Source organism: Carassius auratus, chromosome 32, assembly GCF_003368295.1.
Source record: "Carassius auratus strain Wakin chromosome 32, ASM336829v1, whole genome shotgun sequence".
Classification (NCBI taxonomy): domain Eukaryota; kingdom Metazoa; phylum Chordata; class Actinopteri; order Cypriniformes; family Cyprinidae; genus Carassius; species Carassius auratus.
Window position 1 is genome coordinate 19,093,300 of NC_039274.1, and position 27,324 is coordinate 19,120,623.

Consider the following 27,324-nt stretch of genomic DNA (forward strand, 5'->3'; position numbering starts at 1 on the left):
TTGCTGTGTGTGTGAAAAAAGCTCTGTGTTTGAGCTCAGGCTTTCACAGCTTCTGGTTTCATACTGCCCTCATGTGGACAGAAATAAAAGAGAAGGCCTTGGAGAATTTGCATGGACCTTTGACCCTTTAAAGTCAGCTGTGTACCTTGAACAGGTTTGACTGGTTGAGTTTTTATTTGACTTTCAGTTTGTAAAATCTAGTTTCCACTGACGGAGACACTTGAGGATCGAGCAAAGTCTGAGCCAGTAAAGTAAGTTATTCATGAATGTTTTGTATTTTACATTGAAGCATTGTTTTGTATCTGGATTTGTAATATTGTTGACAGCTTTGTGTCTCACACCAGTCTGAAGTATTTGACAAACCCGGCCGAATCCTGATGAAAAGATGGCAAAACCTGCAAGTGAGTGTACAATAACATCAGCATGAATCTGAACAGGAAATATCCCTGTGTTTACTCTTTTAGTAGATGATCTGCAGTCCTTTAAATGACAGATCAGCACACAACCTCACATTCACAAAAAACACAGTGAGGTTTGTTGACCGCTGAGTAGCTAAGCCTTGCTTTTTTTTTTACTGGAATGAAATTGTATGTGGACCACAGTAAAATTCAAATAAAACTAATAATAATAAAACATCACTGTCTTATTGTTTACTGTCCCCTTTAAAATTGTTTTGATTGGAATGAAGTCTTTTACATGTTTTTCTGCTTATATTTTTGTGCAGCTCTCAAAAGCTGTAAAGAATTGGAGCAACTTCTTAATGGATATACAGAACAAATAGAGAAGCTGTGTCGTCTTTACGACGTACAGCCAAAAAGGTAACAGCCAATAATTTCTGTTGTGTCTGAATTTCACTGTTATTTGCCAACCCTCCATCTCTGTGAAGGTTTTGATCTTTCTTTTGCTTAAATCAAGAAACAAAGACCAGAAAAAGAGAATAAAGGCTGCAGCAAAAGAACTCAGAGAGCTTCTCGTGGAAACTGAAGATCGGTCGTTTGATGTCTCATCTATACTCGGTATTATAGAATCAGGAACAGAAATGATAAAGAAAACAATCGGAGAACTAGAAATTGATTCTGATGTTGTCCAGCCATGCCGTGTCAGCAGTAAGTCTCCCGATTTCAATACTAATCTAAATTAATTCAGAAAATGGCACACAAGCACCATGTTTAATGAACAATGGCTTAAATGGCAGCAACTGTGAAAGTGATTTTATAACATCTTGGTGTTTTAGGTATGCACAGAGTTCTGGGTGACACTCAAAAGAAAATGATTTCATCTGGTAAGTTAAGCAGCTTTGATGTTTGGTGAAAATAATCAACCCTGAAAACCCTAAAAACATTACATTATTGAGCAAGTTTAGGAGTGTCAAACATTCGGGTCGAGGCCAAATACGGAAATTTGAAGTTGCTCATTTACTTGACTCGCTGGTTCCTAGTTCTGCTGTTTTAAAGTAAGAATGTAATATTGCTGTAGTTTTGAAGCAGACCAGGTAAAGGCGTAAGACTGGCGTCCTCCTCCAGATAAACTGCACTCGAAAGCTGTCACTGGGGCTGTATCTTTTCTAAAGGCACATCTTTGTACATAAACAGTCCATATTGATACCAACATATCAGTAACAAAAATGTACTTATATAAGTAACTACTTACTTTAGTGCCCAACACTGTGGTGTACACCAGTTTGAATAACCAATGACACATATATGATAGCAATATCACACAGGCAAGAGTGCTGTTTTCATATCAACACAATTGTTGTCTTGTTGTTTCACCAACAGAAATTATTTTAACAAACCCTGAGTTGATCATCTGTACTTCTACACGTGTTTTGTTATCAAATAAATCTGTGTTTTTCAACAAATCATTTGAGTTACTGTATTGTTAATATTAATATTAATGTAATTGTGAACACGTTAATGTTTAGCAAAAGGTAATTTAAGGGTCAAACAAGGAGACATTTTATGGTAATTTTCCTTCGACATAAAATAAGTTGACACCCCTGATCCAGATGCATTTGATTTTTAATTTGATCTTGTTTTCTTCTTCTTCCAGGTGCAGTAAAGCATAATCATAAAATGATGAGATTTATGAAAGATCTCAAAACAAAACAAAAACCATTTCCCGCAATCCAGGAACTGTTCCAGGAGGAGACGTCTTATAAATTAAGAACTGCTTATAACAAAATGGGAATTGATACAAAAGGTAGGTTTTTGGCCAGGGGCCTGTACCATGATGGTAGCTGAACAAATTCAGAGTTACAGGATTAGTTTTGAGTTGACAAAACCAAGCCTCTCCAATCTGACTTTGTTGGTACCACGATGCTGTTCATCGACTTTCTTTGTCAATTCAGGCTTTGATCCTGAGTTTGTGGAGCGCGTGCACATGAATGTGTGACATCACTGGCCAACAGCCAATCACGAGCCTTGCAACACAAAGAAAGTTTGATTTACTCAGCGAGATTGAAAACTAAAGATTAAAGGTTTTGCTAAAGGTTGAGAGATTGAAGAATATTACAAATTTAAATGTCACATGAAAAATTAAGGAGGACTAATAAAATAAATGATCTTGCTCCATCAGTGTAGTCACAAGTGGAACTCGTTAACTTAGTTTATACATTTGAAAATATATAGTGATAGAGACTTGAACATGTAAATTCAGATTTGTAATGTTTTAAATAGTGCAATCTTTTGATACTACAGCTTATTTATATTACATGATCTGTATGCATTATTTATTTAAAATAATTTATAATAACTTTTAAACTAAAATTGCTTGTGTGTAAGAGATAAATAATAATATGAATCACTATAATTATATAAATCATAAAATGACTCAGTTATTATCATTAAAGCCAGACTTCTATTTTATTTATTTGTTTAAGCATAAGTGACCTTTAATTTGAAGCAAGATAAACTGGAGTGACTTTGTGTCAGACATGTGTCACTTCTCTCACATCTGATTGGTTCAACTTCAGTCTGAGATCTTGAATCCAGAACATAACCTTCCCCGTGCAGCGTAAGATAAGATGGCAATAAACACAGATTAAAGCCGAGCTACTTTCATAGTACCTAAAACCCAGGGTTGGCAGAAACTAAGCTGAAACATAGCTGGCTAGCCACCTAATCCAGCTTCATGGTACAGGCCCCAGAACTTATCTAAATAATAATAATAATAATAATAGTAATAATAATAATAAATTAAAGAAAAAAAAATGGAAATACGGCGATGCTACTTGAAAACTATAGTTCCCTTTCGAGGGAACTTCGAACTGCGTCCTCTTAGGGGTCGCTTTGGGGAACACCGCGTTGTGACCCGTGTCTGAAGCATACTTTGAAAAAACAGCAACGCGTTGGCCGGCGACAGCCTCTGACATCACTACCGGTGCGACTATAAATAAGCGACCGGAGAGCAAGTCATTTATCTTCTTCATCTTCATTGTCTTTTTTTTATTGAAAAACGACCACGGTAAGAACAATCTTTCTTTGTTAATCATGGCATCCACTAGCAAGGCGTTTAAACAGTGCGTGCATCCGTGTCGGTGTTATTTGACACCTGATGACACACACAGTCTTTGCGGCTCTTGTTTGGGCGAAGAGCACGCGCACAATGTCGTTGAGGGGCGATCTGCGTGCATTGTGAGCGTTTTCCTATGAAAAAGCTCCGCTCTCATTTGTCTTTCTTTTTGAGGAAAGAGGGACCTCCATCTGTCTCCCGCGGCTCAGGACCAGCTGCTGTTGAGGCACGGAGGAGAATGAGCTCGTGGGGATCACAGGTGGACCTCGTTGAAGAGTTTAGAGAGGGACTTTCCCTTTCATGCTTTTCGGCGGCAGACGAGTGTGAACTTCAGGAGGAAGATGTGTTGTCATTAACCCTTTCTGATACTGAGGTTAGTGCTCAGCTGGGTTCTACCCAGGAAGAGCAGGAGATGTCTGAGGATGGAGAAGAAGCTGAGGCTGAGCCTTCTCAATCCTCCTGCCCTGCGCATGTGGAGCTGTTAGAGGTTATGGATCGTGCCACAACAAAGTTAGACTTAGCAAAATAACGAGCAAGGTCGCCTTGATGAGCATTATTTATCTGACCATAGCTCTGCAGTCCAGGTGAGCCTTCCATTCTTGCCTGATTTACATGCAGAAGTCGAATGGAAGAGGCCATTTTCTTCTCGCATCCATCGGTTTCAGCATACGAGTTATGCTAACATCGAGGGCATGCGCGAAAATGGCTATGAGAAGATGCCCCCTGTAGAAGAGACACTGGCTAGCTATCTCTCTGTGGGGGAAACATCCACTGTGGACAGGGGCAAGAGGACTCGTGGGTCACGAAGAGATAAGCAGGACATGAGGGCTGTGATTCAGTAGAGGAAACGTTCCTGTCCGAATCGGAGCGATGCCTAGGTACAGTAGCTACTCATTCCCTTAAGATATTTTTAATTTCTGCTCTTATCCTCCCTTTCCTAATTCTCCTGTAACCACCAGCTCTCCACATAACAAATTTCTCACATAACAGTCTCATATGCTAGCAATATGAGCTAGCGGTAGCCCCTGTGTGACAGGCAAGACCTTGTATAAATACTGGTTTCTTAGCCGTATCCCTTTAAAGGAATCCTTCCTGATTCCAAGCCTTCAGCTCTACCCCGGGCCGAGGCCCTAACAAATAAACTGGCTATGCAGCTTAGGCCTTTGGCTGTAAGAGATAATGTCACAGACAGCCGTCTAAACGTCCCAGGGGCAACTCCCATGGAAATGGTAGACTTGGTTCTTAGTGTTTGCCACGATTCTGGCCTGCACTCCTCTCAGCATGGCGAGGGTATACTGTTCCCCAAAGCGACCCCTAAGAGGACGCAGTGTCTCGTTCCCTACTCAGGGAACTATGGTTAAATACGTAACCTGAGACAGTTTCCTAAACTGCAAAATGCACATCTCTTTAATTAGGTAAACTCATAACAAGATTGTGCTATATATAATTTTGAGAGGATAAAAATACAACAATTAAAAATCAAGAATGTCAACTACGTTAAATCAAATATATCATTTAAAAATGTGTCTCTTTTTACAGATAATGAATAAATTATATTATTATTATTATTATTATTATTATTATTATTATTATTATTATTATTAATACCTTCATAATAAATTGATGAGACTGATTTGTATTATTTGCTGACTGGTTTTGTTTGTTAATCTTTAATCAGGTTGTGAGTCATGTGCATTAGAGGTGAGTAAAGGGAATCTGCTTTATTAAACCTGTCACAATCCATGTTTCCCTGTCTATTGTCTATTTACTGTAGCTTGTTTTCTTCATTATTAGTATTATGTATCATGGATACAATTAATTTCTTCCTCCTTGCTAAACGTTGCTCAATATAAGTTGTTAAAGAGATCAGAATTCTAGAAAAATATGAATATTTGTATTTTTGTATTTATTTATTTATTTATTTTTTGGCAAAAAAAAAAAAAAAACACAGTTTCAAAATTATATTGAAATTAAGTATTTTCTGTACTTCAGAGACTTTTAATTCATTAATTCAGTTTATTCGTTTTTCTTAATTGAGTTAATTTCTGCCCCTCTCAGGATGATTCTGAATGGGAAGTTAAAACACCTTCAGAGGTCACAGCTGAAGCAAGTATCAAGTACAGGTAGAGATATAAATCTTTAAGAAATAATACATACTTGTAACATTGCATATACACTCACCTGAAGGATTATTAGAAACACCTGTTCAATTTCAAATTAATGCAATTATCTAATCAACCAATCACATGGCAGTTGCTTCAATGCATTTAGGGGCGTGGTCCTGGTCAAGACAATCTCCTGAACTACAAACTGAATGTCAGAATGGGAAAGAAATGTGATTTAAGCAATTTTGAGCGTGGCATGGTTGTTGGTGCCAGACGGGTCGGTCTGAATATTTCACAATCTGCTCAGTTACTGGGATTTTCACGCACAACCATTTCTAGGGTTTACAAAGAATGATGTGAAAGGGAAAAACATCCAGTATGCAGCAGTCCTGTGGGTGAAAATGCCTTGTTGATGCTAGAGGTCAGAGGAGAATGGGCCGACTGATTCAAGCTGATAGAAGAGTAACTTTGACTGAAATAAACACTCGTACAATTTGAACTAGCTCATCTAAATTGGACAGTTGAAGACTGGAAAAATTTTGCCTGGTCTGATGAAATCTGTCTCGATTTCTTTTAAGAAATTCAGATGGTAGAGTCAGAATTTGGCGTGAACAGAATGAGAACATGGATCCATCATGCCTTGTTACCACTGTGCAGACTGCTGCTGCTGGTGGGGGTGTAATGGTGTGGGGGGTGTTTTCTTGGCACACTTTAGGCCCCTTAGTGCCAATTGGGCATCGTTTAAATGCCACGGCCTTCCTGAGCATTGTTTCTGACCACGTCCATCCCTTTATGACCACCATGTACCCATCCTCTGCTGGCTACTTCCAGCAGGATAATGCACCATGTCACAAAGCTCGAATCATTTCAAATTGGTTTCTTGAACATGACAATGAGTTCACTGTACTAAAGTGGCCCCCACAGTCACCAGATCTCAACCCAAGAGAGCATCTTTGGGATGTGGTGGAACGGGAGCTTCGTGCCCTGGATGTTGATGCGATCCTATCAATACGGGCCAACATCTCTAAAGAATGCTTTCAGCACCTTGTTGAATCAATGCCACGTAGAATTAAGGCCGTTCTGGAGGCAAAGGGGGTCAAACACAGTATTAGTATGGTGTTCCTAATAATCCTTTAGGTGAGTGTATATATATATAATAATATAACATCTCCTGAGAGCATCTTTATCAGTGCTATATTTGTGTTTTTCAGTGTCCGCACCTCTGCAGGGCAGTATGAATGTTCAGAGACTGGCCTCCGCTGGCGATCTGACACCGATGTCAGTTTGGAGTATCGCTTTGTTGACTGGGAATCATTGCATGAAGATATCATGAAGAACTACAAGCCATGTGGACCTTTGATGGACATCACTGTAACCTCTGGCTCTCTGGAGGAAATTCATCTACCTCACTTCATCTGTGTAGGTATGTTTGTGTAAGGCATATCTCACTCCAGATCCAATCATTTCAACATTTGTGTGAACATTTCAAGCCAAAACTTTGAGGTCTTGTTCTTGAAGACTTAAACCAGCTTTGCTGTGCACAGATTCTGGATCTTCCTCAGATGATGCAGTGAAAGCTCTTCATGTAAACGGCAGCGAAGCTTCATTACAGAGATGTGAACTAACCAGATCCCATGCCAAGCTCCTCAATCCCACATTCTCACTCTTGGGAATTATTGCACATTTGTATCAGTACCTCACCATGAAATTTCACTGTGTAACTTTGATTTATCGCAACAGAACATCTCCCCTCAACCTTCACGTGTACCTGATTTTAAATGATGAAAAACTTAAGAAGGTAAAATCTAATCTAATTCATTCATATGGACAACATGAGTAGATTTATCATTTTGCAACACTACCTCCATAAGGACATGTTTGACAGATAATCATGTCTATCACTGTTAGGATGTGAAGGAGAAAGAGAAAAAGAATACAGAGATTGTAAAACCAACACCAAATGAAGCCCTTAAAATAGACAAATTTTACACACTGAAGACATCTTGTGACTCCAAAATCAACCCTCAGGTACTTTGTGTGTGTGTGTGTGTGTTTAGTTAAAATAATGACTTACATGCTGCCACTTTCTAAAATGTTTAAATTTGCATTTTTTTGCCAGGATTTAAAACTGACACCCTGCAAGGCCAACTTCTTTGATCTATACATTCAAGATGGAAAGAAACCGATTGAACTCTATATAGAAGACAAAGAAAACAAAAAAATATGGGAAGTTAATATAGAATCAGGTAAACAACTCATAATAACATGCAAAACCCTCTGCAGATCAGATATTTGTATTTTAACTTTTATATTTATTTATTTATTTATTTTTCTGTGTTCTTTCAGATGAATTCAGCATAAACAGTCCAGTCTGTAAGTGGCAGTTCAATTTCATTATTCATACAGATCTTCACATGCTATAAATATAAATACACATATACATGCTATATACAAAAAAAAAAAAAAAAAAACAATCTGTAGTTAGATTAATATATAATATAGTTTAAATAATTGAAGTATTTTTGGCCTCATTTCAGTTGACTGCAGTTAGACGACCTCCTCATAGAGTATGTGACAATGAACATTTAATTCAGTGGCCAGTAAATGTCCTGTAATATTCTGTAAATGTATTAATATTATTGTGCATTTAGCCACTAATATAAATATCATTAAATTTGACAATACTTATGTGAGAAAACATTTTTTCCTGAGAGGGAACAAGAATCCCCTCTGACTGATTGCATCTTGTTTCATGTATAAAATCAGTCCAATGGCACTTTGTGTAGCATGTGACACTGTGACCAGGAAGCTATAGCATAACTGGACCAAATAATGTCAGCGTCTGATTGGCCGAATACGTTTATCACAAGCTCGCTGGAAGTATGGTACTTTCTTGCGTAATTCTGAAAGCCTGGACAATGAATTTAATTGAACACTTTTTTTAATCTTTACGCAGGTCGTCGGCCAGCAGAAACCGCACAGAAAAGGGAACGCTGCAAAAACTGTAAAGGTAAATATAATTTATGAAAATGTATAAAGTTGTTTCTATGCAGATTCTTCATTAAGTATAAAGTTCAGTGGCTTTTCATGAAGGCAACAGTTTGTTCATCTATTCAGGTGCTGAGTTTGTGGAGAAACACAGGGCAGAGTTGATCAAAAAGGTATCTCTGGTGGAGCCCATTGCAGACGACATGAAAGATCTGATTGGTGATGAAAAATACCAAATCATCTTAAAATCAGGAACACCGCAAGATGCAATGAGAAACCTTCTGGGCTTCCTCACAACAACTAAACTGAAAGAGAAACTTTACCAAAGTCTTTTAAAAAATGAGCGCTTCCTTGTTGAAGAGTTGCAGCATTGTGAGTAGATGCTCCTTATCTGTCAGTACAATCAATTCAAGATGCAGGGCCTTATGAAATATTTTTTTTTTTCCGAATTCCATTTTCATTTTTCCTGGATTCATTTATTTATTTATTTTTGATTCCTTTTTTAATAGTTAAATTAAAGTTTATTAATCAAAAAGTCAAATTGATTAAAACCGTGAAATATATACATTTCAACATCAATTTAATAAAATAAACATTTTTATTGTTACCGAATTATGTTTTTGCATGTCTGATTATTTGAATGCATAAAACAACTTAATTTATTATTTTTCTTTTTTTTTTCTTAAAGTATAGCTTCATGATTTTTCTTCTGTGTTGTGTATTTAATTATTTCTGGTTATCAAATGAAGGCATAACACATTCATTTAATTTATTGCAAACTTAATGGGATATACAGTTCTGATGAGTTGTTTTCTGATTAATTGATTTTTTACACTGAATATATATACAGTATTGTTCAAAATAATAGCAGTACAATGTGACTAATCAGAATAATCAAGGTTTTTCGTATATTTTTTTATTGCTACGTGGCAAACAAGTTACCAGTAGGTTCAGTAGATTCTCAGAAAACAAATGAGACCCAGCATTCATGATATGCACGCTCTTAAGGCTGTGCAATTGGGCAATTAGTTGAATTATTTGAAAGGGGTGTGTTCAAAAAAATAGCAGTGTGGCATTCAATCACTGAGGTCATCAATTTTGTGAAGAAACAGGTGTGAATCAGGTGGCCCCTATTTAAGGATGAAGCCAACACTTGTTGAACATGCATTTGAAAGCTGAGGAAAATGGGTCGTTCAAGACATTGTTCAGAAGAACAGCGTACTTTGATTAAAAAGTTGATTAGAGAGGGGAAAACCTATAAAGAGGTGCAAAAAATGATAGGCTGTTCAGCTAAAATGATCTCCAATGCCTTAAAATGGAGAGCAAAACCAGAGAGACGTGGAAGAAAACGGAAGACAACCATCAAAATGGATAGAAGAATAACCAGAATGGCAAAGGCTCAGCCAATGATCACCTCCAGGATGATCAAAGACAGTCTGGAGTTACCTGTAAGTACTGTGACAGTTAGAAGACGTCTGTGTGAAGCTAATCTATTTTCAAGAATCCCCCGCAAAGTCCCTCTGTTAAAAAAAAGGCATGTGCAGAAGAGGTTACAATTTGCCAAAGAACACATCAACTGGCCTAAAGAGAAATGGAGGAAAATTTTGTGGACTGATGAGAGTAAAATTGTTCTTTTTGGGTCCAAGGGCCACAGGCAGTTTGTGAGACGACCCCCAAACTCTGAATTCAAGCCACAGTACACAGTGAAGACAGTGAAGCATGGAGGTGCAAGCATCATGATATGGGCATGTTTCTCCTACTATGGTGTTGGGCCTATTTATCGCATACCAGGGATCATGGATCAGTTTGCATATGTTAAAATACTTGAAGAGGTCATGTTGCCCTATGCTGAAGAGGACATGCCCTTGAAATGGTTGTTTCAACAAGACAATGACCCAAAACACACTAGTAAACGGGCAAAGTCTTGGTTCCAAACCAACAAAATTAATGTTATGGAGTGGCCAGCCCAATCTCCAGACCTTAATCCAATTGAGAACTTGTGGGGTGATATCAAAAATGCTGTTTCTGAAGCAAAACCAAGAAATGTGAATGAATTGTGGAATGTTGTTAAAGAATCATGGAGTGGAATAACAGCTGAGAGGTGCCACAAGTTGGTTGACTCCATGCCACACAGATGTCAAGCAGTTTTAAAAAACTGTGGTCATACAACTAAATATTAGTTTAGTGATTCACAGGATTGCTAAATCCCAGAAAAAAAAAAAAATGTTTGTACAAAATAGTTTTGAGTTTGTACAGTCAAAGGTAGACACTTTTTATTATTTTTTTGAACACACCCCTTTCAACTAATTGCCCAATTGCACAGCCTTAAGAGCGTGCATATCATGAATGCTGGGTCTTGTTTGTTTTCTGACAATCTACTGAACCTACTGGTAACTTGTTTGCCACGTAGCAATAAAAAATATACTAAAAACCTTGATTATTCTGGTTAGTCACATTGTACTGCTATTATTTTGAACAATACTGTATATATATATATATATATATATATATATATATATATATATATATATATATATATATATATATATATATATATATATATATATATATATATATATATATTTTTTTTTTTAGAATAAAACCTATATGAATACATAAACAAAAAGACTTTAACTTTGGAGAGATTTTGGATGGATTAGGAAGTCAGATAGTTCGAGGATTAGCCACTATACCAAAATATCTTCATTTACATTTGTGCCTTTAGCAAACACTTTTACCCAAAGCGACTTACAATGCATTTAAGCTATACATTTTGTATTTATTTTTCTATCAGTATGTTTGAATAACATGACGTATTTGAATAATATATATCTGGTTGTGGTTTCCGTAATGTGCTTATGCCATTAAAAAAAAATTAATAATAATAAAAATATGAAGAATGGAATAATTTACAAATCTCATAAACGTATATTATATTCACAATAAAATATATATAAAATATCAAATGTTGAAAATGAGACATTTTTAAATGTCATGCCAAATATTGGCTCATTTTGGATTTCATGAGATCTACACTCTCCAATTTCCAAAAAAAGTTGAGACCTGTAGCAATAAGAAGCCGGACAAGTTAAATATACATATAAGGATCAGCTGGAGGACCAATTTGCAACTTATTAGGTCAATTGGCAAAATTATTGGTTATAAAAAGAGCCTCTCAGAGTGGCAGTGTCTCTCAGAAGTCAAGATGGGCAGAGGATCACCAACTCCCCCAATGCTGCGGCGAAAAATAGTGGACCAATATCAGAAAGGAGTTTCTCATAGAAAACCATACTGGATGCCCAACCCTATCTCACGGCGGATTCGTATTTATTCGTACGAATTAACCAAGTGGCTAAATCGTACGATATTGTACGAGCTGGGTCATATGAATTCGTACGATTTGTTCATTGCATTTATTAAAAGCCCATCAAGACGAATTTGTACTAATTTGCACTATTTAATGTATTGGTTAAATCGTACTATATCGTACGATTTGTTTTTCATGTTCAATTAGCGTTTCCCAGTCTCACGGCAGTTCGTGATTTGGTCACGTAATTTAATCTATTGATTCGTGGCAGGGACACGTTTATTTACTTATTTTCGTGATTGCAGCACATTTTTTTTTTTTTAACTAATGCATTTCAATTGGATGCATCTTTCGTGCAACAGCATGATACTTTCTGATTAATTAACGTTAATTTATTAATTTTAACCTTTTTTTAAAAATCGGAGCTTAATTTACTGTAACAATACTGAACAACATACTGTATTGCTGGTGACAAAAACACATATTCAGACTTTTTAAGGCCTACAGATCTTTATTTTTTTTATTTTTATTTTTTTACTTTAGACTCTAAAGTTAAACGTTTTTATTAAGGTTATTGTAAAGGCTGATTAAAACTGCAATAGCCTATACTGTCGTTGATGAGCCGCTTATCGCTGTCAGATTCTGTGATTCTGCGTTGGACTGTGGCTAATGGGCTTAGAATGAGCCCCGCTCGGCCCGATTTCTGGCTTACTGTAATATTTCACCTGTAAAAGACCGAAATAATATAATTAAAATAAAGACATGAATGAATACAATGATAACATCTAAATACATGTTGATAGATGTAGCGTTATAGTTTTAAAAATATCAATAAACAGCAGAGCAACCCAGCTTCGAAATAATAACCGAAAAAGACCTAAATAATAATAATAAATAATTAATATACAGCGCAGCCACTCCCACCACGCGCATCACGCGCTGTGCATCCATCCATACTCCCAAAAGCGTCAAACACTGAAGCACGGTCAAGCGCCTCTAGCGTTACTGACATGAGATGTTTATCACTATGAAATCACGTACGAGAAGTCTCATTCAGCACACATCGCGATACTTGCTATCAGTTTACAAGAGCCGCAGGTTGCACGTGACACATTAAACTAGCATTTCTACTCGTGGAGATCACGTATAGTGGGAACATGTACTGATGGGGCTTATTTCCCCGGTCTTAATAATGCCAAAGCGCAGCGTCCTACACAAACAGTAAACCTCTCCAATATTGCTCCGGAGCGCTATACAACGCTTAGTGTATCCCATCATGCATCATGTTTTGGAATTAATCGTGAGACTTTTTGCAGAGATCTCACAAGAGGTCACGCAAACCTTTCCAATGTATGTGAAATATTAATAATAATAATTAGATATTGAGAATAATTTGGTAGTAAAACAAAGTGTTGCACGTTTTCTTGGTGCACCGAAAAGTATATTAATTTTGTACATCATTTGTAACTTCTTTTTATCACTTAATTAGAAGCACCACAAATTAAAATGTCATCTTTAAAAGGGACTATTGAAAAGACATTTAGAAGTTTATTTTAAAATGCAAAGTTGAAATGAACTTTGTCATGTTAAGATCGACACACACTTGTGATCTTCATGCTCACTTGGGCCAAATATAGGAAATGTGCAAAAGATGGCAAGTGTGGGTATTTGGACCGTACAACAGTGTAAGAAACAACAAATGCTGTGCAAATGATAACAGAAAAAAAAAAAAAAAAAATACGTGCTGCAATCACGAAAATAACAAAATAAACATATCCCTTCTACGAATCAATAGATTAAATTACGTGACCAAATCACGAACTGCCGTGAGACTGGGACACGCTAATTTAACGTGAAAAACAAATCGTACGATATAGTACGATTTAACCAATACATTAAAAATTGTGAATTAGTACAAATTCGTCTTGATGGGCTTTTATTAAATGCAATGAACAAATCGTACGAATTCATACGACCCAGCTCGTACGATATCGTAACGATTTAGCCACTTGGTTAATTTGTACGAATTAGTACGAATCCGCCGTGAGATAGGGTTGGATGCCCATGATCTTCAGGCCCTTAGACGGCACTGCATCACATACAGGAATGCTACTGTAATTGAAATCACAACATGAACACATTGTTGTGAACACAATCCACAGTGCTATTCGCCTTTGCCGGCTAAAAATCTATAGGTCAAAAAAGAAGCCATATCTAAACTTGATCCAAAAACGCAGCCATTTTCTCGGGGGCCAAGGCTCATTTAAAATGTACTGTGGCAAATTGGAAAACTGTTCTGGATCAAAATTTGAAGTTATTTTTGGAAAACTGGAATGCTGTGTCATCCAAACCAAAGAGGACAAGGACAACCCAAGTTGTTATCGTTGCTCAGTTCAGGAGCCTGCATCTCTGATGGTATGGGGTTGCATGAGTGTGTGTGGCATGGGCAGCTTACACATCTGGAAAGGCACCATCAATGCTGGAAGGTATATCCTATTCTAGAACAACATATGCTCCCATCCAGCGTCGTCTCTTTCAGGGAACACCTTGCATTTTCCAGCATGACAATGCCAGACCACACACTGCATCAATTACAACATCATGGCTGTGTAGGAGAAGGATCTGGATACTGAAATGACCAGCCTGCAGTCCAGATCTTTCACCCAGAGAAAACATTTGGCGCATCATAAAGAAGAAGATGAGACAAAGAAGACCTAAGACAGTTGAGCAACTAGAAGCCTGTATTAGACAAGAATGGGACAACATTCCTATTCCTAAACTTGAGACACTTGTTTCCTCAGTCCCCAGACGTTTGCAGACTGTTATAAAAAGAAGAGGGGATGCCACACAGTGGAAAACATGGCCTTGTCCCAACTTTTTTGAGAAGTGTAAACATGTTATTAAATATGTATAATAGACCATTTTAATGCTGCCTTGTTATAGTGTATTTTGTCTTTTTTTCTGTACTTATTTACTTATAGGACTTTTTAAGGACTTCTTATAGGACCTTTGTAACTTCTGGACTTATTTTATCTTTGTACAGATAAATAAATAATACAATTAATAATAAATAAATAAACTAATTTTAATAATAATAATAATAATAATAATAATAATACATAATTTAAATATCCTGGCTTTCATTTCAGCATGGTTGTCTAAAGACGCAGGAAACACAAATAAACAGAAAGCTACAGATATCATATCAAACAATGAATCAGTGCTTCTGAATTCCCCCGTAAATAAACTATTATAACGAAATCATATCTACTTATACGTTAAATATTACAAGGGACATGAGGCAGTTTAAAGGTTACGGCTTATAATAAATTAACTTTATATTTATGCACTTACACTTGGCTGTACACGCATAAATGCATACCACTTATTGTACAGACACGTACTAGTTTTATTTACTTAGACAAACTATTTAACTACGCAACACAGTGAGTGGTTAACACTTACACACCGTGTAACGCATACAACTTAGACCCAGACAAAACGCCTTCCAAATGTGAAAGCACTGTTAGTGTTATTTCCTATGTATTGTACTACGGTATGTTCCAATGGAAACGGTCTCATTCAGAGTGATGTAGGTGGCTCTTAAAAGAGCCTTTGGGGTTGGACGCGGCTGACGCAGCGGCGGGTTTAAGCGCGCTCTCCGCGGATGCGGCGGGCCAGCTGGATGTCTTTGGGCATGATGGTGACTCTCTTGGCGTGGATGGCGCACAGGTTAGTGTCCTCGAACAGACCGACCAGATAAGCCTCGCTGGACTCCTGCAGGGCCATGACAGCGGAGCTCTGGAAGCGCAGGTCCGTCTTGAAATCCTGAGCGATCTCTCGCACCAGACGCTGGAAAGGCAGTTTGCGGATCAGCAGCTCGGTGGACTTCTGATAGCGGCGGATCTCTCGGAGAGCCACGGTCCCGGGCCTGTAACGGTGGGGCTTCTTGACGCCGCCGGTGGCTGGGGCGCTCTTCCGGGCGGCTTTAGTAGCGAGCTGCTTCCTCGGGGCTTTACCACCGGTGGATTTACGAGCGGTCTGCTTGGTTCTTGCCATTGCTGAGATGTACTTCTCTTTCTGAGTAAGTAGAAATGCCGCTCTATGTTACGCGCTTGGTTTTAAAGCCGTGTACAGCCACAGCTTCTGGCGTCATAAAAGTGCAGAGACCTGTGATTGGCTGATGTGTGACATCTGACCATGACTGCTAGCCAATGACTGCACACCTCCTGTCTTCAAACGCGGCTGTTAGTTTCCCGCTCAAAATGCTTTGTTGTATTTAGCACTTTATGCATCAAACAAACACACTACACAAGTTTCATACTAACATCGTTTTATATAATCCTTATGAAATATTATATACAGTGGTTTAACTGGTCAAAATGGTTATGATAGAATAAGCATCCAGTTGTTGACTATATATGTAATTATTCACGTTCATGTTAATTAGTATACTTTTTTTTGGGATAAAAACTTTATTATGTAGATGTATATTCGTGTTTGTATATGCTTTGTCGCTTAAAACATAAAGCAATAGAAAAGCGCTCTCAATGAGATAAAATGGGTGGCTCTTAAAAGAGCCTTTGTTTCAGAAACAGAGCGGACTCGGTTTACTTGGCTTTGGCGGGTTTCTCGGTCTTCTTGGGCAGCAGCACGGCCTGGATGTTGGGCAGCACGCCGCCCTGAGCGATGGTCACTCGACCCAGGAGTTTGTTGAGCTCCTCGTCATTGCGCACCGCCAGCTGCAGGTGACGGGGAATGATGCGGGTCTTCTTGTTGTCTCTCGCGGCGTTTCCAGCCAACTCCAGGATCTCAGCGGTCAGATACTCGAGCACAGCCGCCAGATAGACGGGAGCTCCGGCACCGACGCGCTCGGCGTAGTTCCCCTTGCGGAGCAGTCTGTGAACACGACCGACGGGGAACTGCAGCCCTGCTCTGGAGGAGCGAGTCTTGGCCTTGGCTCTCGCTTTGCCGCCGGTTTTGCCTCTTCCGCTCATTGTTGATAGTAAGATATTTCTACGTTAGTAACACAGAAAGAATGTATATAAGAGCCCCGCTCTGCTGTATTTAAAAGAGAGTGCGAGTCGCTCATTGGTTTAGAGTCTGTAAGATTTCAAACCAATCACTGAACTTCCCTCCAACGGCTACTACACACCAACCGCCGAGGCCACGCCTTTGGAAAATGACTAAGTTCCACTTTATGTCGTCTTTTTTTTTATTTTCTTTAAAGGTGTACATGCGGGAAGTGCAGTTTGCTGCCAAGAAATAGAACCGGTTATACTTATGTCTTGCAATGCATTATAATGTGTAAAGGTGTTTTTTTTTTTGATTTTTTTAAGACTTAATATGATAGCATAAAATTAGCTTACTAAGTGCATTTAAGCAATGTCTTCTTAAAATATTTTACACATTATTCTTTCACCTTCCTTTATAAACTTTTGGTATCGTTATATAACATTTTAGGTATTATCCTACCATATACCTACGTGTATTGCTGTAATAGGATGCAATTACATGCATGCATAGTCCCTATGATATCTCATCATATAATTACAATTGCAATTAATGACAATGTAAACTACATAGCTGACATAATTTATGATTTTTTTTTTTTTTAAAGGTAAGGAGAGGGTTGACTCAGGTGCCAACCTCTCTACAGTGTATGACAGAACATCCAGGACCGGATGCAAACTGCCTAAATGTCTATACACTTCAGAACATAAATAACATTTACAGAGCTGACGATGGCCCACTTAGAAGGAGAAGAGAGGAGGAGTGAGTAATTATGAAAACAGAAATCAGACTTTATCATTATGTAATAATACAGATATAAAAACAATAAACTTTGTAAATTGTGTTTATTTATCTAGCAAGGTGCGCATTGTAATAAAATAAATTTAAATATCAATAATTGGAAAAATGTATTTTCAGGGTCAAAAATATATCATACAAATGAACAAAAAGTATTTGTTGAACATAATACAAAATGCTACATTACTGACTATGTAACAATTCCACCACGCTGCCAGACGTTTCAGGTCTCTCGCCTATCGTAGTTTAGTCAGCTGGTGCTGGGGTCCTTCCATCGTGTGTTGTCCTCCGGATTCGGCAAGAGTTCCCTGATGCTGGTGGGAACTATGTTGGATACCGGCCACCGCTGGACTGAACCTAGACACGTGTCTAGCAATGAGATCCTCCTTTTTCGGCCTGTCAAACTGTTCTGATGGGGAATCTGGAATGGGTACTTTTCGTAGTTCCTCAGAATAATAGGCAGGGTCTTCAAACACCTCTACAAACACCAGTCTCATCAGATCTTTGACGTATCCTGCCATATATATATATAAAAAAAAAAAAAAAAAAAACTTTTATTTATTATTTGTTTGTTGTACTATTTCTAAACACTTGTGACACTTTTTGGAAGTACTGTTATATTTTATTTTAATTATATATATATATATATATATATATATATATATATATATATATATATATATATATATATATATATATATATATAAATATAAGAGGTGTAAAGTTTTAAAATTTGACAATCATATTAAGTACATCTGCAAAAAGGTCAAACCTAATATAAACTGTTTTCGCTTTATAAGGAGGGATTTGTCTCGTCAAACTGCAGAACTATACATGCACGCAATGATATTCTCACATCTATCATACTGCGTTACATCATGGGCACAAGCATCCCCATCCAAATTTACAAACAGACAATAAAAATTATGGACCGGAAACCTATGAGATGGCATCATTGTGATGTCTTAAGAAAGCATCAGCTTTTATGCTTTGACAGTTTTATTGATTTTAATCATATTAAATGCTTAAATAATCATGTTTCACCACTGTTTTCTAAATTAGTCTGTAGGCGTCAAAGCTCTCACAGGGCGAGCACACGAGCCGCTGTCAAAGGCGACTGCCTAGTCCCAAAGTGCAAGACCTCTTTTGGTCAGTCTGCTTTCTCTGTAATGGGGCCAAAACTCTGGAATGCTTTACCCACCAATTTAAAACTAGAGACTGATGGCAATGCTTTTAACAGAGGTCTGAAACAATGGCTAAAAACTAAACAACAGTGCTCGCATGTATAACCTACAACTAAGATACTCTCTGATTCTCATGCTTTGCTGTATTTTTGTTTTTATTTATTTATTTTTGGTATTGTTGTTATTACTTTGTTATTAGTCTTGTTATTGTATTTTCTTCCTAAAAGCCTCTCATGGACAGGTGTTGAAAATTAGCATTCATGCTATAACACTAAAACCAATGCATATGGTTCGTCCAATGTAATTATATGTCCATGTCAAATAAAGATATAAATAAATAAATAAAAATAACGATATGCATATTCGTATTGAACCGTTCGGTACGAGGCTTTCGGTTCGGTACACGGTACGCATTATTGGACTAATTAATTATATTTGAAAAAAAAAAAAAAGTGAAATATAATGATATGCGTTCAATAAGGTAGCCCAATAACCCAAACGACGTAACAGGCAACGCCCCTGACACCCCCGAAGAAGAAAAAAACACCAACTTATAGTTATACGTTTATGTTAGGCTACTCAGCAGGCGCTCGCTCACTCAGCACGCGCTGAAGGCTCGTTGCAAAATGGCCAATGCGTTTAACAGACCAGAAATAGAAGATCCTCCAATAACCAACAGGTCTGGTGTTTGGGTGCACTTTGGATTCCCTGTAAGCTATAATGGTGATGGCAAGAGAGTGGTGGATAAAAAAACAACGGTCGCATCTGCTACATGACAATAGGGTACACTAGCGGGAATAAAAAAAAAAAAAAAAAAAAAAACACCAGCGGGAATACTTGAAACATGTCAACTCATTTGCGTCGACATCACCTTATTGTGTCAGTATCGGGAAAAGATGAAAAAAAAGGAGAAACATACACGCAACAAACTATCCCCGCAGCATTTAGGCAAACATTTCCAACGGATTCAAACAGGGCAAAAGACATCACCGCAGCGATCGGTAGGTTTCATTTACATTATAGCCGCGGATATGAGACCTTACTATTTACCATTCATTCTATCATCACCATTATAGCTTACAGCGAATCCAAAGTGCACCCAAACACCAGACCTGTTGGTTATTGGAGGATCTTCTATTTCTGGTCTGTTAAATGCATTAGACATTTTGCAACGAGCCTTCAGCGCGTGCTGAGTGAGCGAGCACCTTAGGGGCCGTTCACATATCGTGCCTAAAAACGCTTGGAAAACGCTAGGGGCGTCTTTCTCCTCCTTTCCAAAGCGCTCGGGCAGAAGCGCCCCTGAGGCGTCTGCCTTTGCGAAGCAACAATGACGTCCTCTCTCCATAAATGGATTTGCAGCACTAAAAATCGCTTGCAGTAGGCTAGCTCTGCTACTAAATTTATTTCAAAATTGCAATCCTTATACAACTATGATCAGCTGATCCTTCATCTTGGCTGAGCTCTCAACGTTGTTACGGGAAAGGATGAAGCTGATTGGTTGGTTCTTGTCACATGACCCGCGGTGCGCTTGCGGCATTCTGAAAAGTGAGATGTTTTTACATTTTGCTGTATCTAAAACGTACCGAACCGAACCGAACCGTGACATCAGTGTATCGTATCGAACTGAACCGTGAATTTTGTGAACCGTTTCCCCTAATATATATATATATATATATAAAAAGTTTTATGAACAAACCAAAAGTAGGCTCTGTCTTCACAATTGGTTGCCCCTTCTTAGATTCTGGATACATTATTCGATAGACAGCATTGCCTTCCAAGTTCATTGCCTGTTCATGATCAGCATTCTCGTTAAAATGCATTGCCGCAAGATACAGTCTAGAAAGATAAAGTGAAAATTAAGTTAAAAAAAAAAAATGTACTAACAAGCACATGTACACGGTTGAAAATAAGGTGATATATATGTATTAATTTTTTTTGTCTTGACAACACTGGGTGATGTAAAGTATTAGAACAATTATTACCTGCATAGCATTCCAATAAAAGGAAAAACGACATTCTTGGGGACGAATCTCCGAATGACACGGTGGAACGCCTCAAGAGCTGAAGTTTGATGTTGGTGGCTCAGCTTTTCCACATCGCGGAGAACTCTCTTGTTCATGAGCAGCTTCTCCACTTTATACAGGACCATGGTACCTATTAGAATAGAAATGGAGAAATGATAAACATACTCACATTTATACCCATAGTAGGTTTATTTTTGAAATTACAGTCACAAACCTGGTTTTAACCATTTACTAGGGTCTCTGGTCACTCTGTCTGCATGAGCGCACTTGGGGAATACTGGATCTTCATGAATGTGGACATTCTGAATGTGATTTAATAAACTCTTCCACTTAGCAACTTTCTCTGGTCCTTCGGTGGAAGACATGGCTGACCAGTAGATGTGATTTTTTATAGCCACCAACCAGTTTCGCAGCACTTGGCAGTCTTTGTTTCTTGACAATTTTTCTAATTTTTTAGATATCCCTGGAAATGCAAGAAGTCAAAAAGAGAAATGAAAATCATAAGCTAACTAGAACAAAATTAATAGCTTGAAACGAATGTCAATAATTACTTGAAAATGTCCAATAATTGGTAAAATAATTCAAATAAATTTCTAGAGTAATATAAAAGGAATTTTGACTTCCATTTACCCTTCTGGAGGAGCCAAACATCATAGTACTGTTTGATCTCTCTCTCCAGCAGATATTTCTGCACCTGGGTGTGGCGATCAGTCACAATGTAATCTACTTGTAACTGGTTGGACTCTAGATGATCCAGACCTCTTCTGAGTCCTTCCTTCTCCATGTGTGCACTGCCTCCAACTTCATTGCTCTTAAAATCAAAATCATCTTAACATATGCAAATGCAAAAAAAAAAAAAAAAAAAAACATGAGGCATTACTAAATACTGCAAGAGAAATTTACCTGTATTAGTTGAATGTCCAGAATTTTATTGCTGTCAGGATGCAATAAAGTATAGCTGCCATATTTGGCAGAATGTCCTAAATATAGAAAACATTTGTAAGTTAAAACAATACTCTGCCTAACCAAACATTTTTAAATTTACATTAGTATGATTACAAAGTATTGCCAACATATAATACATATTATTTTAAAAATGACCTGGAGAATCCGCACGCATATCTCCACTCAGTGCAATTTTGCCCAACGGTTGTAGTGACTGGAACACGGCCTGCTGATCCATCTTCCACTTGTGAAATACGGCTGGTTCAAGAAACATCCGAGCATGCGTTCTGAATGATCTGAAGGGGTGAATTTGTAGATTCATAGCTCTGCAAATCTGGCAACAGGAGAAATGGAATTATGGGTTGTTTCCTTTGTGAATTCTAAAAAAAAAACAATAGGAGAAATGGAATTATGGGTTGTTTCCTTTGTGAATTCTAAAAAAAACAATAGGAGAAATGGAATTATGGGTTGTTTCCTTTGTGAATTCTAAAAAAACAATAGGAGAAACAGAATTATGGGTTGTTTCCTTTGTGAATTCTAAAAAAAACAATAGGAGAAACGGAATTATGGGTTGTTTCCTTTGTGAATTCTAAAAAAAACAATAGGAGAAATGGAATTATGGGTTGTTTCCTTTGTGAATTCTAAAAAAACAATAGGAGAAATGGAATTATGGGTTGTTTCCTTTGTGAATTCTAAAAAAAAAAACAATAGGAGAAATGGAATTATGGGTTGTTTCCTTTGTGAATTCTAAAAAAAACAATAGGAGAAACGGAATTATGGGTGGTTTCCTTTGTGAATTCTAAAAAAAACAATAGGAGAAACAAAATTATGGGTTGTTTCCTTTGGGAATTCTAAAAAAAAACAATAGAAGAAATGGAATTATGGGTTGTTTCCTTTGTGAATTCTAAAAAAAACAACAATAGGAGAAACGGAATTATGGGTTGTTTCCTTTGTGAATTCTAAAAAAAAAACAATAGGAGAAACGGAATTATGGGTTGTTTCCTTTGTGAATTCAAAAAAAAAAAAACTATAGGAGAAACGGAATTATGGGTTGTTTCCTTTGTGAATTCTAAAAAAAACAATAGCAGAAATGGAATTATGGGTTGTTTCCTTTGTGAATTCTAAAAAAAAAAACAATAGAAGAAACGGAATCATGGGTTGTTTCCTTTGTGAATTCTAAAAAAACAATAGGAGAAACGGAATTATGGGTTGTTTCCTTTGTGAATTCTAAAAAAAAACAATAGGAGAAACGGAATTATGGGTTGTTTCCTTTGTGAATTCTAAAAAAAAAACAATAGGAGAAATGGAATTATGGGTTGTTTCCTTTGTGAATTCTAAAAAAACAATAGGAGAAATGGAATTATGGGTTGTTTCCTTTGTGAATTCTAAAAAAAACAATAGGAGAAACGGAATTATGGGTGGTTTCCTTTGTGAATTCTAAAAAAAACAATAGGAGAAACGAAATTATGGGTTGTTTCCTTTGGGAATTCTAAAAAAAACAATAGAAGAAATGGAATTATGGGTTGTTTCCTTTGTGAATTCTAAAAAAAACAACAATAGGAGAAACGGAATTATGGGTTGTTTCCTTTGTGAATTCTAAAAAAAAAACAATAGGAGAAACGGAATTATGGGTTGTTTCCTTTGTGAATTCAAAAAAAAAAAAACAATAGGAGAAACGGAATTATGGGTTGTTTCCTTTGTGAATTCTAAAAAAAACAATAGCAGAAATGGAATTATGGGTTGTTTCCTTTGTGAATTCTAAAAAAAAACAATAGAAGAAACGGAATCATGGGTTGTTTCCTTTGTGAATTCTAAAAAAACAATAGGAGAAACGGAATTATGGGTTGTTTCCTTTGTGAATTCTAAAAAAAAACAATAGGAGAAACGGAATTATGGGTTGTTTCCTTTGTGAATTCTAAAAAAAAAAACAATAGGAGAAACGGAATTATGGGTTGTTTCCTTTGGGAATTCTAAAAAAAACAATAGAAGAAACGGAATTATGGGTTGTTTCCTCTGTGAATTCTAAAAAACAATGTGCACATAATGATCCTAAAATACCTTATGCATTTGAATAAATGATCCACCGGTGAAATACACTGCTGCTGACATTTGCAGGTTTCCAACTGGGGTGCTTCCTTTCATGGGCTGGCTCTGCCATTTTTTGGTATATTGACAGTGTTCGCAGACCTGACAGAATGACACAAATGTCCCAAGCCGATGACGCTGCACATTGCAGTCATTCTTGCAAAAAGGGCATGTTTTAAAAAGCTCTCTGAGACAGCTTTCAAAAACAATGTACTTTGCATCGGTGTAATCACGAGAGATGTCCATCCCACTAGAAGTAATGGCAAAGTATGGAATATCAATGATAAATTAAAAACAAACTTAATGACTAACAATGTACATTTGAACAACATTACCTTGTTTCAGAAGGCTCTGCAACAGAGTCACCAGCCTCATATGAGGAATCTCGAGTTTGTTGAATTTCTGATAAATGTGTTGGAATCTCTTCCTCATCCAGCAATTCTGTCTTCGGCCTTTTAACTGGTGTTGGACCGAGTCCAGATGTTGATGCCTTTATTGCTGTCTCAGTACTCACACTTGTAAAGGAAACTGTTGCATGTGTGCCTGACAGAGTAAAACCTTCATATATAAAACAGTGCCTTTAAAATGATCTATAAGGTAAAGGTAGTAAGAACCGTTTCACATTATATACATACCTTTGCTCCGTACCTGTCCTGTCTGTGTGGCAGCAGATGGAAGAATAGTACACTGAATTCCTACAGACTGCATTAGTGGTTTGGCTTTCACTTCAGCAGACACAGTTGTTTTATGTTCTCTTTGGCATTCAGTGTGCTTGACAGAAGGAAAGCCCTGGCTGGTAGGAACATATGTAGATGTGCTCTATAAATAAAGAATTGAATAAATAAACAAATAATTAATTAAATTCCAAATGTGGTTCTTTACTGGCAACATGACTTTCAGAATAATAACCTCGCCAAACTACAATCAAATAGTAATTCAATGCAGAACAATGATCTAAACAAAACTAAGGGCTCGTTCATACAGAATGCGTTTTTGCTTAGAAAAACGTGAGATGGGTAGTGAAAAGGGGGAAAACACAAGGTCTCGAGAGTTTTTTAAAAGTAGAAATTATTTTAATTTGAGCGCAGTGTTTTTAGAAAGCCATGCGCTACTTTTACAACATTTTTGTGTGTTTACTCGTGGTTTATGAGGACATGAATTGATTTATGGATTATTGTATGTGACTTATCAGTGCACAAGCGGAACCGTTTTGCACATCAGACTAATATTTTTATAGATGAACTATGGAATAGTAGCGCATTTCAATGAAGAAGCGTGCTTTGTGATTTATTATTAAATAATGCATTTATTTTTCATTGACATTTTTTCACACGCATTGTGTATTGTTGTTTGGAATGGTTTAACAATAAACAAACAGAAACCTACTGTGGCCAGCTAAACAAATGCATTTAAATACACACACACACACACCATACATCGCATGTTGTTTACTTGATGTGCTTACGCGCCGATAGCTAAGTTAATAACACAGAGATATTTGAAGCAGTTTTACTCACCGCCTGTGGTTCCAACACACGATCGTGACCCTTTTTCGTCGGGACTGCATCATCCTTAAGAAATAAACGCTTTGCAAATCCGGCATCAAACTGGGCCTTGTTTGTAAAACAAGCATCTTCAAAGTGCAGGGAACAAACAAAAACACTTGCACACCTCCTCCGTTGATGCTCATTAAAAATAAACTGCAACCACTGGTTCCTTAATGCTGTTTCTTTAGGTAATATGTGCAGGGTTGCCTTGCCCTGGCAACCAAAAGCACACTTCTTGGGGGACATTTCGCTCTCGTTCTGGTCAGTGAATGTATCTGCTGTGCTCTTATGGGCACGTGCGCGCTCTTCCGGGAGAAGTGCCCTTTAGGACCCATATAAGGAAATTCCACACCATCTAACGTCACACAGACGCATACTCGACAAACCGGAAACCATGTTTAGCATGGGAATGCCAACTCTTTAACAGTGTAAAAATCTCAGTATGCATGAAATAGCATTTCACCCCGCCTTTAACGAATTTAACCGCATAATAGAAGGCTTTGTACAAAATGTAAACCGCAACATACGTTGAATACATGAAGAAATGTTGGTCTCTGTCTTTCAGAATTCTCACCTTGAGTTTATCGACTTTAAGTAACTCTATGGTGTTAATATGTATCTGCTTATTTTCACCAAAGTATATATACAACATGTAAATAAAAATAGCTGGAAACGAAACCAGAAAGTAAGTCGAGTGTGGGGTAACGGTCAAACATGGAGCTGTAGGCGGGGCTATTATTTCGCCGCCTGTGATTGGCCCTCGTTACCCTCGTGATAGTTCAAGTTGTCCAATTAAATGCTTAATGGGTTTGACCAATGAAAACACGCCATCAGAAGCTCCCCTGTCTCTCTGGTAATTAGCATCAATTGTCTCGTGAGGTTTTGATCTCCAGCAGCATCATGCCTGAACCAGCGAAGTCCGCGCCGAAGAAAGGCTCCAAGAAGGCCGTCACTAAGACCGCCGCGAAAGGAGGAAAGAAGCGCAGAAAGTCCAGGAAGGAGAGCTACGCCATCTACGTGTACAAAGTGCTGAAGCAGGTTCATCCTGACACCGGGATCTCTTCGAAGGCGATGGGCATCATGAACTCTTTCGTCAACGACATCTTCGAGCGCATCGCCGGTGAGTCGTCTCGTCTCGCTCACTACAACAAGCGCTCCACCATCACTTCCCGAGAGATCCAGACCGCCGTGCGTCTGCTGCTGCCCGGGGAGCTGGCCAAACACGCCGTGTCCGAGGGCACCAAGGCCGTCACCAAGTACACCAGCTCCAAGTAGAGCTCCGCTGCAGCTCCACACACAAAGGCTCTTTTAAGAGCCACCTACTTTCTCTGTTAAAAGCGCGATTGATGGTTTTTGATTGTTGTGTGTCTCCTGGTTTGAAGGGGCGATTTAGCCTATTTCTAGGTATAGTATCTAGATATAGTATCGGTGTTATGAGTTCTCAAAATCTGTGTGCGTGTATATACGGGGAGGAGAAACAAAGCAAAGCAGTAACAAAATAATATACTCCCTAACTATCCGTACCTTATCTGGGAGTTAATCTGTTGCAAATAAAACCAAGTGAGTTGTAATATGGCCCACTGATCTGGGCTTTACGGTGGTGTGGCCAGTTGTGATGGGTATTTTGGCAATTTTTGTGAGCTGGCTCGTTTGATTCCGCTTACTGAAAAGAGCCAGCTCTTTTGGCTCACAAATGGCTCTTAAATATATATATATATATATATATATATATATATATATATATATATATATATATATATATATATATATATATATATATCGACTATGATGGGTGTAAAACAATTCTAATTAAAT

General features: G+C 37.7%; 5 protein-coding genes across 7 annotated transcripts; 2 read left to right on the forward strand and 3 right to left on the reverse strand.

Annotated features, from left to right (window-relative positions):
* On the forward strand, positions 1–9,082 carry LOC113051752 (NACHT, LRR and PYD domains-containing protein 1b allele 2-like). Of its 3 annotated transcripts, none has more exons than XM_026215799.1 (15): positions 1–251; positions 327–401; positions 725–818; positions 916–1,106; positions 1,235–1,282; positions 2,053–2,202; positions 5,192–5,214; positions 5,572–5,636; positions 6,830–7,041; positions 7,163–7,416; positions 7,527–7,646; positions 7,738–7,864; positions 7,965–7,991; positions 8,575–8,628; positions 8,736–9,082. In XM_026215799.1, exons 2-15 carry the CDS (start codon positions 386–388, stop codon positions 8,984–8,986), a joined length of 1,632 nt encoding a protein of 543 aa, XP_026071584.1. In that variant the 5' UTR covers positions 1–251; positions 327–385; the 3' UTR covers positions 8,987–9,082. The 3 variants fall into 3 exon arrangements, with proteins under 3 accessions (XP_026071584.1, XP_026071585.1, XP_026071586.1); XM_026215800.1 differs by having other exon boundaries at positions 345–401; XM_026215801.1 differs by having other exon boundaries at positions 8,719–8,895.
* Positions 2,029–16,037, reverse strand: LOC113051755 (histone H3-like). Its single transcript, XM_026215804.1, has 2 exons — positions 15,550–16,037; positions 2,029–2,039 (listed from the first exon to the last, which is right to left on the reverse strand). The coding sequence occupies exon 1, from the start codon at positions 15,970–15,972 to the stop codon at positions 15,562–15,564; it is 411 nt and encodes a 136-aa protein (XP_026071589.1). The 5' UTR covers positions 15,973–16,037; the 3' UTR covers positions 2,029–2,039; positions 15,550–15,561.
* Positions 16,038–16,411: 374 nt separating this feature from the next.
* On the reverse strand, positions 16,412–16,946 carry LOC113051758 (histone H2A). The gene has a single exon (XM_026215806.1). It carries the CDS (start codon positions 16,908–16,910, stop codon positions 16,524–16,526), a length of 387 nt encoding a protein of 128 aa, XP_026071591.1. The 5' UTR covers positions 16,911–16,946; the 3' UTR covers positions 16,412–16,523.
* Positions 16,947–17,331: 385 nt separating this feature from the next.
* Positions 17,332–25,533, reverse strand: LOC113051751 (uncharacterized). Its single transcript, XM_026215797.1, has 11 exons — positions 25,480–25,533; positions 24,598–24,781; positions 24,298–24,505; positions 23,936–24,212; positions 22,034–22,211; positions 21,836–21,912; positions 21,563–21,743; positions 21,147–21,395; positions 20,891–21,062; positions 20,605–20,744; positions 17,332–18,238 (listed from the first exon to the last, which is right to left on the reverse strand). The coding sequence occupies exons 2-11, from the start codon at positions 24,668–24,670 to the stop codon at positions 17,961–17,963; spliced, it is 1,833 nt and encodes a 610-aa protein (XP_026071582.1). The 5' UTR covers positions 24,671–24,781; positions 25,480–25,533; the 3' UTR covers positions 17,332–17,960.
* Positions 25,534–26,364: 831 nt separating this feature from the next.
* LOC113051761 (histone H2B) lies at positions 26,365–26,833 on the forward strand. Its single transcript, XM_026215812.1, has one exon. The coding sequence runs from the start codon at positions 26,410–26,412 to the stop codon at positions 26,782–26,784; it is 375 nt and encodes a 124-aa protein (XP_026071597.1). The 5' UTR covers positions 26,365–26,409; the 3' UTR covers positions 26,785–26,833.
* The last annotated feature ends 491 nt before the right edge of the window (positions 26,834–27,324 follow it).

Bases quoted from the DNA above. Each gene is read 5' to 3' on its own strand.
- LOC113051752 (XM_026215799.1), top strand. The intron at 1,283-2,052 runs GTAAGTTAAGCA...TTCTTCTTCCAG, and splicing joins AAAGAAAATGATTTCATCTG to GTGCAGTAAAGCATAATCAT. The intron at 5,637-6,829 runs GTAGAGATATAA...TGTGTTTTTCAG, and splicing joins GAAGCAAGTATCAAGTACAG to TGTCCGCACCTCTGCAGGGC.
- LOC113051755 (XM_026215804.1), bottom strand. From the start codon at position 15,972: ATGGCAAGAACCAAGCAGACCGCTCGTAAATCCACCGGTGGTAAAGCC.
- LOC113051758 (XM_026215806.1), bottom strand. From the start codon at position 16,910: ATGAGCGGAAGAGGCAAAACCGGCGGCAAAGCGAGAGCCAAGGCCAAG.
- LOC113051751 (XM_026215797.1), bottom strand. From the start codon at position 24,670: ATGCAGTCTGTAGGAATTCAGTGTACTATTCTTCCATCTGCTGCCACA. The intron at 21,913-22,033 runs GTCATTTTTAAA...TTCTATATTTAG, and splicing joins TATGCGTGCGGATTCTCCAG to GACATTCTGCCAAATATGGC. The intron at 21,396-21,562 runs GTAAATGGAAGT...TTGCATTTCCAG, and splicing joins TGTTTGGCTCCTCCAGAAGG to GGATATCTAAAAAATTAGAA.
- LOC113051761 (XM_026215812.1), top strand. From the start codon at position 26,410: ATGCCTGAACCAGCGAAGTCCGCGCCGAAGAAAGGCTCCAAGAAGGCC.